General features: G+C 45.7%; 1 protein-coding gene across 3 annotated transcripts in view; it reads right to left on the reverse strand.

Annotated features, from left to right (window-relative positions):
* The window catches only part of FERMT1 (FERM domain containing kindlin 1), a 35,001-nt gene that overhangs the window by 19,961 nt on the left and 1,900 nt on the right, over positions 1-13,140 (reverse strand). For all 3 annotated transcript variants that reach the window (XM_054024013.1, XM_054024010.1, XM_054024012.1), the window contains exons 2-7: positions 10,131-10,304; positions 6,539-6,772; positions 5,263-5,409; positions 4,351-4,564; positions 2,633-2,735; positions 1,156-1,263 (exon numbers count right to left, since the gene is read on the reverse strand). In XM_054024013.1, coding sequence (XP_053879988.1) covers positions 1,156-1,263; positions 2,633-2,735; positions 4,351-4,564; positions 5,263-5,409; positions 6,539-6,772; positions 10,131-10,281 — 957 coding nt within the window. In that variant the 5' untranslated portion in view covers positions 10,282-10,304. The remainder of the gene's footprint in view (positions 1-1,155; positions 1,264-2,632; positions 2,736-4,350; positions 4,565-5,262; positions 5,410-6,538; positions 6,773-10,130; positions 10,305-13,140) is intronic.

Raw genomic sequence — 13,140 nt, forward strand, 5'->3', positions numbered from 1 at the left:
GGACTGTGCAGACCTTGACTGCTTGTTGTAGGGTCTCTAGGCTGGAACCCATGGAGAGGGCGGGCCTGGGTTCCCCTACCAGCCACTGAGCAGTGGCACCATTATGGAGCTCTCAGAGGAAGGACTGCGTGGGACATTGGGTCCTGAGAGACTTTGATACCCTAGAGTGACCTGGCTGGAGGAGCAAGCTACAAAGCGGGAGTAGTTGAGTCCCAAAGGAGCAAGACAAGGAGTGTGATGCAGTGAGCAAAAGCTGGAGGGATGTTGGACTGGCAGAACTAATCCCCAGATGCAGCCAGAAGGAGGCGCTCCAGCAGCAAGTAGAACACCCTGTGACACCTGTGTTATACAGGAGGTCAGATCAGATGATCACAGCAATCCCTTCTGGCTTTGTAACCTACAAATCCATAACTCCAGCCTTCAATCCATACTCTGGGGCAAACTGGATCTAAATTCTGCAGCAAGACTGCAGGATTCTGTGGCACTCAGAGGTGGCAAACTTTGAATTCCATGGAAACTCCATTTTAAAATGAAGGGGTTTTATCATCAACTATTATTTGTGTTGCAGTAGTCCAGTCTTGGACCAGAACCCTGTAGTGTTATATCACCACAACACTATTCCTTGTGCTATTTATTGTCAGGTTAATCTCAAATGTACTTGACACTGTCCCCACATTTTCAGTTTTCAATGTGCTGCAGATTTTTATATTGCCAAAATATAACTGCATTGTAGAAACCCTCGGGGGTAAAGTGGGATTTTGACAGGTAGTAAATAAAGCAACTTTGTCTAAAACCTCCTTCCAAAGAAGCCATTATTAAAAGGCTACCCTGTAGGCAGTTAATACTGAAGAAGAAATGCTTTCTGAAATGGAAAATAAATAGCTCTGATTTAATGTGGTTATAGTTGCTTTAGAAACGGTTAATAAATGGTTACATAAGGCATATGTGTTGCATGTAAATAATGGACATTGTTTTAACCTGAGCATGAAACACTTTACAGAATCCAACAATCAATCTCTGGAAGAACTCTAAGCACAACTGCAAACAACTGCTCAAGTCGAGGAATTAGCTCGTGCTCTTTCCATTATGTTCCTGCCCTAGCTTGTGTTTACCCCCTTGAGAAAACCGGTTTTTCAGCTAGGATCAAGTACATGCCTGTAATGCAGCGAAGATCAACATTTCTTCCTCCGTGCAATCGATTTCTTCTAATAGGATGGCCCACCGGGCTTGTTCATATAGCTGGTTTATTCGCACCGCATCATACTGGAGGCAGAGAGACAAAATGCTGCATTAGTTCATGTAGGAACTCCTTGACTGGAGGAGACAATGGATGAAATTCTAGTCCCATTGAAGTCCATGGCAAACTTCTCATTGACTTCAGTGGGGCCAGGATTTCACCCCACATGTTTTAATCAGACTAGAAAGCACATTGTTATTTATCTAAAATGCCTGAAAGGAAAAAATTAATTCACCAATAGAAAAAAAAGGAGGCAAGATTTTCAGCTGATATAAGCCGGCACAGCTACAATTTACAATGGAACTTTCCTGATTTACACCAGCTAAGGATCTGGCCCTAATTAATTGATGTTTTTAAAAATAAAACAAAAGCAGAACTCAACTTCCTGTAATCTTGTGTAAGTCACTATCAGTGCAGATGCAAAGAACTAAGGCGCAAACTTACCAAAGCACTCAATTAAATTTAGGAGCCTAAGTCCCAGTTTCAAAACCGACCTAGGCACTTGAGAGTCTAAGGCCCATTAAAAGGCAATGAGACTGAGGTTCCCAGTGGCATTTCAATGGGCGTTCGGCACCTGCATACCTTTAAAAATCTGACCCAAAGTGACTTTTGAAAATGAGACTTAGGCTCCTAAGTACTTTTGCAAATGTTACCCCGATTATTCTTGTTGCCCACGTTGAGAGAAATGCAGGAAATAAACAAGCTCTTTTGAAAGCCTGACCACTTCTTCTGGTGGTCTTTGGACCAGGCCCTTATAGTTAAGAAAATCTTTGAGCCATATCTTGGCAGTGCCACCTTAAGGGCCCGGAGCCCAGTTGGGGCTACACTCCCTGCTCACAGAGTACTGCATGGATCCTGGTTGAGTTCAGTGTCCTTGATGGGTTGCTGCCTGGGGGCTGGAATCTTTAGTGACTCCCGGGAGGGAGGCTGGGGGGCAGGTCTCAGCTCTGGAGATCTGGAAAGCGGGGAACAGAGAGGAACAGCCCACGGGGATGCAAAACCCCTCTGGCATGCAGTCAGGAAGGGAAGAGGAAACAGGACCCCCAGCAACAACCCCAACAGATATCAGGAATGTATTTGAAAGGAGACAATCCTGGGGACACAGCTCTGGCCTCTCTCCCATTCTTCTGGCCTCTCTGGACCCAACCCAACTCCCAGTGGGAGCCTTTCCATTGGGTTTTCCAACAGCCACTTGGGTATCAAATACTCAGCGAAGAGGGCAAACTCTTAGCTGAAAGATCCGCAAGGAGCAGAATTCACTGAATATGAGACTTCTGAGCAACCCTTTATTGCGCTTTAGCTAGGAATCGCAAGAGGCTTGTGCTGCAGCTCCTGAACACGAAAGCTGGCCAAACAAAGAGAAATGACAGAAACCAAGAGTTAAGAGACTCTTACCTTTGGATTCAGATCAAAGAAAGTGTAGTACTTAAAGCGTAAGAGAAGCTGATCGTCCTCCTGGACGCTTTGTTCCATAAGTGATCGTGATGAATCCAGCCAGCTGGAGAAAAAACAAAAAATAAATTCAGTTGTGCCAGGAAAACAATGTCAGATACAAAGCTACAGAGTAACTCTAATGAACGAATAGTTTTGGCTCCTACAAGCACAGGCAAATTCACATAACTGAAGCACACTGTATTTTTGCATGGGTGTCTAAAGTATTTAAACAAAGGAACACAAGAACTACCAGGCTGGGTCATAGAATATCAGGGTTGGAAGGGACCTCAGGAGGTCATCTAGTCCAACCCCCTGCTCAAAGGGGTCAGACCCCACATCCACCCAATCCACTATGTTCTTTTTCAACAGTAACTAGGACCAGTTGCTTCAGAAGAAGGTGTAAAAAACCCTGCAGTAGGTGGTTATGGGGTAACCTGCCCCTCCAGAGAAGTTTCCTCCTGACCCCTACTAGCAAAATGTTATTTAAGCCTTGAAGTATGAACTTTAAGCACAGAAGTCAATGGGGCTACTCATAAGTGCTTTGCTGACCAGCTCCCTCAATGTCTAAATGACAATGTAAATGCTAAAAGACAGGATCACTGTCAGTGTGCAGTAGGTCAGCTTGTGGGATTACAAATCCTGATAGGCCCCATCTAACAAGAGCACTTTGGTGGTCATCTCATGCCAAAGCATGCACCAATATCATCATATGTCACCAAAGACCTAGGAGTCGTCTTTGTTGGGGATGAAGAGCCAGCAGAGGGAGCACAACACAGTCATTTTTGTAAATCTTATTGAGTAGAATTTGTCTGTGGCCTGCAGTAGTGCATTGTTTAGTCAAGGTGCATTCCTGGGAGGAATTACTGATTTGCAATGATTGAGAGGAGGGGGTGGAGCTGCTTAGGTGACAAAAAGCTTAAATTAAAAAAAAAAATGCAGTTTTCCTTTGTGGAAAGTGCTCTCAGGCTCAGTGATTCCTCTGCCAGGTCTTCAATTATGGCTGAAGTCTAGGCATGCACGCAGAGGAGCAGGATCGACGCAGGATCTACAGAGGATGTGGGTCTGTTACAGCCTTCACTTATACGGCAACTGCCATCTTGGTCAATACACTAAGGATTGAAACTGGGTCCTCCAGAGCAGAAAATATAAGTCTACAGTAGGGCTGATTGAAAAATTTCCAGTTTTTCTGTTAAAGTCCAAGCTCTTGAGTTTGGCTCTTTAGCTCAAACTGTAGCAGGTCACGCTTTTAGCTCTGGAGGTCCCCAGTTCAATCCCCACTGTGTCAATGAAGATGGCGGCCATCACACATGCCCTCAGCGCTTTATTTAAGGAGAAGCCACCATTACTAGATAGAGGGCCAAATTCTCCTCTCAATTACACCAATGCGATCTTACACACTTCAGTGGATTTGCAGTGGTCTGATAAAGAAAAATTTAGTCTAGAGTCTTTTTATGTTACATTGCTGATCACTTAAAACAAAATAAGTGGCATAAAGGCAAAAAGTAGAAAAGAGTCAAAGAAGCATTGATGAGACAAGAGCTAGATCAAAGGACCCCTTTTAAAGATACCATGCAACTAAATACAAGAGTTAGGTTTTGTTGTGTGTTTCATTTCTGAAAAGGCTGGATTAGAGTCAATTCAGCTAAGCGAGCTTACACGCCAAAGAGAAGCATCCTTACCCTGCATTAAGTTTGGCTTTGTCAGCTAAGGTCCGAGGCTGATACATTTCAGCCAGTGTTTCCGGAGAACAGTTGGGATGGCTGAAGGCGAGGATGCTGCAGTTCGGTGCGGTCAGAGGGCTGTCACTGAACCAAGTAATAGTAGAAGAGACTGGTGTTCCATTGACAGGATCATAAATGGGAATCATAGTTTTACTGTATAAACCAGGACTTGCTGCAAGTTAAAAACAATAATGTATTATTATAAGGGGAACTGGGAGTGACCGCTATCTTTATGTTGCCTAGCACTTTGTTATACAGGATTCTAAACCATTTCTTTGAGAAGCTCTCACACCTCCATTGTTCAAAGCAGGCCTTAGATATTTGCCTGGGGAAATGCCCGCTGGGTAGAGAAGTGCCTTTTCTTTGTCCCATGAAATTCCACTCAGGTTTGGCTGATATATAAAATGTTAAAAAAAAAAAAAAATCAGGAGTTCCATTCTCTCTCTTGCAGCATGTCAGAAATCACTGACCATTCCAAAGCCGGGCTCACACTGCCAATGATGCAGTAGCATATACTGTTTGCAGGGTTGGGGCCTTCGTCAGATACCCTTTTTGTCTGTGTGGGTCTTTCAGGAGCACCGGGACAGAAAAACTCTTTAAAAAATAGTGATATAAAACCACAAACGCTGGCATGGAGACTCAAAGGCTGGGATAGGACCTGAAACTACTTTCAAATCATTTAAAAAAAATCTGGCTAGATTTCATGTCAACAGCAACCCTTTAACTTCTGCTTCCCTGCACACCTCTGTGCCGCCTCCTGTTTTAACTGCACAACATGAAGAACTGTTTCCCCTTCCTCGGCCTCAAAATATTTCTCTTTAAAAGAAAAAAAAAAATCAGCTGAATAAAGTCCACCTGGGTTTTCGTTACCTGGTGATCCTGAAATCACTGGAGAGTTGTACAGGTTTAAGATGTCTTCTATGACGGGTTCTTTGTTATTCTTGTCTTTTTTCTTTTTCTTTTTCAAAGCATCTTCCGACTGTTTCAACAGAGACAGTTCTTCCGGCCGTCTAATATCTACAATGATAAGTGCTGAAGTTAAGGCTATGGAATCTTACTAGATAATGGCCAATAAAAACCACACACGGCAACGCACTTGGGACTCCTCCGTATTCAGGGCTGTATCCTACAACACAGCTCCATGGAAGCACCCACAATCAAGCTGCAAGTAATAATCCACTGCTAATTGCTGCTTGGGAGAAATCCATCATTGGCATACCAGGGTTGATGTGGCTCAGGACCGTAGTATGTTGACAGGGCTGTGCGGGGAAGCAGGATGGATGTCCTGATCTGAGCAGTGCTACACATTTCTCAAGCACTAAAATTCACTTCTTAATAGGAAAGAAATAAAGGCAATGGGCCTGATCAAGTCTCACCTCATTTATGCTAATGTACTCTGGGAGTAACTCCACCCACCCTGCGGGGCTACCCTGTGGTAAGGCCGGTGTGAGAGCAGAACAGGGCTCAAACTTTTCTGCGCACAGCGTGAAAGAAGTTGGTGGCTTCAGCCACCTAAAGCCACCCTCAGCACTCTCACTAATCAGCAACCACGTGGGTCGCCGGAGAAGCTCCTGATAATGTTATGGATCAGGGATCTGTAAGGGCGGAGACTCACCCTGTTAGCCAACCTGCACTGGATACTGAACATAAAAGTCTGTGCTCTCTTCAGAAAGGTCCAGGCCTGTGGTCTGGGACTGAGGTCATAGAGTTTAGGGCCAGAAGGGTCCACCAAATCTCCTGTATAGCACAGGCCACCAACACCACCCAGCCACCCCCACACCAAGCCCAACAATCGGAATGAGACCAAAGGATTACAGCCCTCAGGAGACTAAACTATTGTTCTCTGCTGCAGTACCGTGGAGGGACAGCGGTGCACCAATGCCTGGGACCCTGGTAGCGGCAGGGACGTGATTAAGGGAGCTATGCCCACATGGTCTTAGCCAGCGACCCTCGCCCCATGCTACAGACGAAGGCGAAAAGCCACCCAGGTCACTGCCAATCCGACTGGGGGAAAATTTCTTCCCGGCCTCGAATACGAGGGGTCTCTTTGAACGTGGTCGGAGTTTTGCATGAGTAGGGGCTGCAGACACCGAGCCAACAGGAAGCTCTGAGACACAGCTGCAATCGGAGATGAAGCGTCACTTACTGAGGGTTTTGCAGATGTCACCGACAGCCTTGAACACCACCGCAGAGAAGCTGACCTTCAGCCGCACAGTTTTCATGTTCGGCAAGCAGAGGCGTAGCATCTTGTGCTGCGTGGTAAAGAGCAGCTTGGCATCTGCTTGCACCCCACACTTATCCAGCGTCCAGTGGGTCTTCAGAAGCCAACACTTCTTCTGCTCCCACCAAAGAGCGTAGTCTGACCAGTCCCGGGATAAGTCTAGGGCAATATCAAACAAGGGAATGCAAAGTACGCCATCAGTAACAAACTATAAAGCGGATCCACTCAAAAGTCTTGTTTTGCAACACGGAGCTACAGATCAGACGAACAATGAGACTGTTGTTACCATAGTACAAATATTAATAATTAGAAACCCTGAGATCGAGGCCCCAGTATGCCAGACACTGTACAAACACCCAGTAAGAGACAGTCCCTGGTTCAAGTTCCCCGAAGAGGAAAAGGGAATTAAACAGGGATCTACCATCTCCCAGGCGAGTGTCCTAATCATCGGGCTATTCTAGTGTAGGGCTCCCTCAATCTCGCCTTTTGCTGTTGTGCCTCTTTAATTTAATAATTAAATATTAATTGGGCCAGAGAGCGTGAGGATGATTCGGCAGCCTAGTACACCTGAGAGGTGACAGATCCCTGTTCCAATCCCTTCTCCCACTCAGGTGGAGGAGGGTCTTGAACTGGGGGTCTCCCACATCCTGGAATGAGCACCCAATCCACTGCAGCTTGGGAGGGAAGTCCCACCCCAGCTGTTTTGTGTGAACTCACCGGAGGGGCCTGAGCTGGGAGGCAGGCTCAGAACCCACCTACTGGATTGGGCCCCTGCACGCGACTTGGGAGCTGCACACCCCTTCCCCAGTTTGTAACTGCTCCAGGGCGTAAGCAGGAAACAGGCATTCAGAGGCCTATCGAGGCAGTAGTGTGCACGCTCAGGAAGGAGACGGGCACTCAGAGAGGCTGCAGTGCACCTGCCCAGATGGAAAAAACTTGCGATACCAAGTGAGGTTAGCTACTACAGGGTTAGGTGGCAGCCTAGTGGGAAGTTTGTGGATTGCAGTGGTGTCTGTGAAGGGGAACAAGGGGAAAGTCGGGGGACTCAGGAACTGAAAAAATGCAGTGACTTGCCCAAGGTGGCTACAGCAGAGCTAGGAGTTGAATCCACATCTTCTAAGATTTCTCCCACCCTTTGCCCATTTTAGCTATTTGGATTATACTCTCTTCAAAGCAGAGACCATCTCTCACTATGTGTTTGTGCAGCACCTTGCACAGTGGGGCCCTGATCTTGGTTTGGACCTTTAGGAACTACTTATATATAACTAGAGCAAATTGGTAGTTGTATGATTTGACAGATGTTCCTTTAATCCAGAATTCTCTACATTATTGCAAGAACACACTTCTTACAAAGAGCTTCTAAATAATGAACAACCTGAGCATCATTTCACCCACCACCTAATGAAATTTAACCAGAAATTTAAAACATTGTTGGATGGATTATCTTTTAAATGCAGGAGCTGCTAGAAAGAGACAAGGTCTTGTGTTTTGCAGCACATCTTAGTGACAGTGCTAGTCCACTGCTGGAAGAACAGTTTCCCTGGTAAAATTATTAATTGATGGAAAATTTTGGACCAGCTCTATTCCATCAAAATGAAATTTTCTGTGGGAAATATCCAGTTTTATTTTTTTCTCCTCAGTTTTTATTGAAAAAACTAACTGCCTCCCCCAGCACCCCAAACACAGAAATGTTTCAGTTTCTGCCAACCTGACATTTTTCTGTTGCTCAGGGGGAAAATTTTAGGTTTACTGAAAATTTTTGCCCAACTGGTTGAAATTTTTCAGGTTTTGGTTCTCAAAAGCCAAATATTTAAAAAAAAAAAAAAAAGTTGGTTTTTCTGCTGCCAAACCTGAAAAAACCACCACCACCACCACCACCACCAGATTTTGCTTTTTTGATGAAAAACTTTGATGAAAAGATTGGAAATGGTGGATTCTCCACCTCTTGATGTCTTCAATCAAAGACAGGATGCCTTTCTGGAAGATATGCTGTAACCAAATCTAATGTAGTGAGTTGAATACAGGGGTAACTGGATGATTTTTAATGGCCTGTGTTATACAGGCAGTCCGACTGGATCCTTCTGGCCTTAAACTAGGAAGCAGCTCTCATTTTAAAACAAAAAATTAAAAATATATTGAACAAAGCAAATTCATTTGTTTCCAGAAAGTTGTAACATCGAAAAAGAACAGACACAGTTCATGTAGGATCTGGGGGCCGTGTTGCTGACCATCTAGTTCACTTGGTACTGTAGATTTCTTTTTGTTAAACGTCACAAGTAAAAGTCCATGTGGCTGTTTGGCTAAAGGGGTGGAGTGCAAGGGATTAAGGGAATGGACTTTGTGACCTTATTATTTTCCTTTGAGTTCTGAAATTACCCCGGCTTCCCCATCAGCTTCAATAGCTCCCGGCTGAATAGGATGTAGTCACTCTTTAAGCTCTTACAAATGAATCTAGTGAACTCTGTTCTATAACAACTACCACCTTGGAAAAGAAACAAGCCACTCAGAAGCATGTTTGATGGTGAAATGCCAGGGCTTTCTTGTGTGTGAATTCTTTGGCAGCCTTGTGTCGGCTGCATGCCAGAAGAACTGGCCTCTCAGTTTGGATAACACTGGTCTACACTACAAAATTACTTGGATGTAACTACGTCGCTCCAGCTTCTCCTGCCAACCTAGCTATTGCCTCTCACGGAGGTGGAGTTATTAACCGAGGGGAGAGGTCTCTCCCGGCAGCTTAGAGCGTCTTCACCAGAAGCGCTAGAGTGGTGTAAATGTGTAGTGTAAACCTATCCTGAATTACAATTCACAGTCACAAAAGAGGTACAGACAGTTAGTCACGATAGGCCATGCTATGGCCTGAGCAAGCTGATCAAAGAAGACAGCAGCACTTCTGTTGTGTACAGGAGTCACAGAAGCAAGACGAGAAGTCAAAGATATGAAGAGTGGTGCCCAGATAACACCTCTTCTGCACCAAGTGCTCCACTCTGTAGCGGTTCCAAGTCTGAGGAATGCAAATCCCGCTGCATGCACACCTGACTAATATAGACAAGCCCTGCTCCGCAGTCAGCAAGAAGGTAACCAAAGATTGCTAGATTTGAAGATAGAGAGAATCATGCTTGTGGAGAGTGTGGTGGAGGAAATATCTGTATTATGGGAAATCTAGAGACAATGACATTTATAGTTAATATTTTTTCAGGTATAGTTGTATCTGGAAGCTCCTTCTTGGCCTGTATGGATCCAACTGCAAGATCAGGGCCCTGGGATAATTATTTCAGGATGCAGCTTGTTAGTGGCTGGGACACTGGATTGTGACTCAGGAAATCTGGGTTCTATTCTTGTCTCTACCACTGAACTGCTGTGGGACCGAGGGCAAGTTACTTCACCTTACTGCATCTTTGTTTCCTCTTGAACCTTTCCTCTGCCTTGTCTATTGAGCCAAGGAAGGGGAGGAGGGGGGAAATCTACACATGTAATTTCAATAACAGCATGCAAATTAACTCTCTCTCTCTCTACTCACTGATTTGTTCTACTAATTTGAGCATCACTCCACCAATATGTAGATCTCCCGAGACCCGAAGCGTAAATTCCTTTTGCTCTTCTTCATACTGATGATCGACTGTGACAATGAGCTCCCAAGAATTGGATCCATATTCTTTTGAGGAAGTCATCTCAGCAACCTCACCTGTGAGTTCTACAGAGTAAAAGAAAGTATAAATCACCAGATGTTCAAAATAAAATGCATTTAAACAAAAATAATAATCAAGAGACTTAATTAAGGGCCTGATGTGGGCAACAGCTCAGACAGAGAAATAGCAGAAACTTAAGCAGAGGTGTGGCATATGTTTCCTCCAGAATCTGCTCCCATCATCCCATTTGAATGATTTTAGCCACAAAGTCAGGAGATATTTCTTCAGAACAGGGGGAACTTGAACCAGCAAAAGAGCAGAGACAACTCTGTTCAAGCAAGCTTCCCACTCCCCGAAGAAAACCCGCTGATCACGACTTTACAGACGCTATGGTGGAGGCTGTGAAGTTTCGTCACTCTGTCTATGTAAACTCATGAATTCCATTTGATTTTATGCACTCTGTTTATGACTGTGACCGTTGGTGTGGATTATAGCTTCCATTTTATGGTAGAAAATGCACCACATCTGAAAATCTGAAACAGGGCCATCAGCAACTGTATAATCTTACCCAGATAGCTCCAGAGGGGTGCCACACAGAGCCACTAGCTTTTAGCAATCCTCTGCCACTCAAAGTGAGGGAAGGGGAGAATGGAAAATCCCCCAACATGAGAGGAGAAGCAGGAAGAGGTGTCCGACCCCGCTTTTCAAAGGACAGGCTCTCTAGCAAAGGGACGAAGACCATCACCGGAACGAGGAGACTGAGAAGGAGATGTGGGGGGCAAGGTGGACCTGGTCCCCTATGACCAAACCCTAAAGGACACTCAGGAGTGGTGAGGACTCTGAAGGAGGGAAATGCGTTCAGCTGTGCATTGTTTTTTCCCATAGGTCTGTAATTGTCTTGTGCCGTCTAGAGGTAAGGTGCATGTGTGTTTAAGAAGTTCTTGGCAAAGCCTGAGTGAGTACCTTGCGTTATCTGCCACGTGTCACCAAAGAGTTAAACTACATGCTGCAGCGCCCATGAAGGTAGAGCTCTGTGGAGAGTGTGCATAGGACTTGGGGCAGGTTCAGAACTGGTTTTGGGACCTAGGGCAGCTGGACTGTTGGGTCCCACCATCCCACAGAAGGGTGTCAGACAGAATGTGCCCAAGAGGTAAGGACTAGAGATAGCCTCTGGACGCTGCTCAGATTCCGTGGGCTTGGGAGCACATGGGATCCAAAGACTGGATCCAGTACAGCAGACTGGTGACTGCCCACTAGTGGAGACCCTGCAGCAGAGACAAACCATTTCTTTGCCTACTTCACAGCCACAATGTAATTTTTTTTTTTTAAAAGTCTTTGTATCCCATTTGGTCAGATTCAGGATAGGATTCCTGGCCCTGGAACGCCAGCACTTCCCTCCTGCTGCATTTGCCACAGGTCACCTGTAAGCCAAGGTGACCTGTTAGACCAAAGTCCAAGAAGTGGATGCCTAGAGGCAACCTGGTCAATGGAGGAGGAAAATTAGCCTTATGATTCATCGATTTTAGTCCTGCTTCAGGATGGGGTGTGTGTGTGGACTAGATGACCTCTCAAGGCCCCTTACAACCCTATACTTCTATGATTAGCTCATCTAGTCTCACCCTCTGTAGGACACAGGCACGAGAACTTCAAAGAAAGCATTTATGTCCCGAGGCGTAGCAAGCTGGAGAACACGGGGAATGATCCCACAACCTCTCACATGACATTCCACTAGATAGCACAGTCTGTCAGGGGAAGGGCATTCTCCCTCAGCTTCCCACTCAACTGTCATTAGTTTCTGAGGGTGAACCATCCAAACAGGCCCCCTCGTGAGGGAGAGGGAAACTGAGGGAAGCAATGGTCCATCAATGAGGTGGGTAGGGATTTCAGGATTACTCACCCCCATCCCAAACACAAGGTCCAAACTGGGACTCACTGCGAGTTAAACCAACAGCCTCCTCGGTTAGCATCACGGTAGCCACAAAATCCTGGACCCCATTCAGAGGACTTGTCATCCACATGGATGTTAAAGTCACTGATCACTAACAGCTCTGGCACCTAGATACTCTTCCTCCTTCTATTCAGTTTGGGTTACTGTAAAACCTATGGTTGTGTTTAAAGCTAGGAAGGCATATTAAAGTCCCAATCCTGAAGTTACATTCATGTGGATGGAACCTTCTATCTGGGTTGAGAGCCCCTGGCTTTCACAGAGCTCCCTGTGGGCCCAAGATCCCCCTGCACCGATCCAAGCACAGCTGGGCACCAAGATGGCCAGGGGCTGCTCTGTAATAATTTAAGAATGCCGTCCATGAGCTGGTTATTGGGATGTTCGCTGTATGACTACACTGGGTTAAACAGGAAGGCTAAAGAATGACTTGAGAGTCCCCCTCAGTGCCCACGTGGGGGTTGTTACAAGGCAGTGGGGAGAGCCACTGGCCCTGTGGAGACCTCCTGTTGAGCCTACAAAACTGCGTTTGGACAGCAGGGACCCAAAGCCCACAAACCAAGAGAACAAAGAATGGTACAAACGATTCTCTCACTTAAGACAGGGAGACCGTTGTTGCTGAGAAGCTGGTCAGACTCAGACACATACAGACACCTGCTGGGGCGGCGTGAAGAAGTTAGACCATCCCTAGGAAGGCCTAGATCCATGTCAAAACCTTCTCCCCCCTTATGTTGTGCTTTATTATTACTGTTGAAATCAAACAATGCTTTGGTTTAAGGCGGCCATCTGGACACTCTGTTCACAGACCCCCGAAGGGAAGAACCACAGATGCTGAACCCAGCTGGACCTGCTGGGAAAGCATGGTTGATATACAGAGTATTGCAGCCACAGGCCTGGTCAAAGAGTAGGAGAATCCCATGATTTCACCCTGGAGATTATTATTATTTCACAGTTACAGA

The sequence above is a fragment of the Malaclemys terrapin genome, chromosome 3 (genome assembly GCF_027887155.1).
Source record: "Malaclemys terrapin pileata isolate rMalTer1 chromosome 3, rMalTer1.hap1, whole genome shotgun sequence".
NCBI classification, from domain to species: Eukaryota; Metazoa; Chordata; order Testudines; family Emydidae; genus Malaclemys; species Malaclemys terrapin.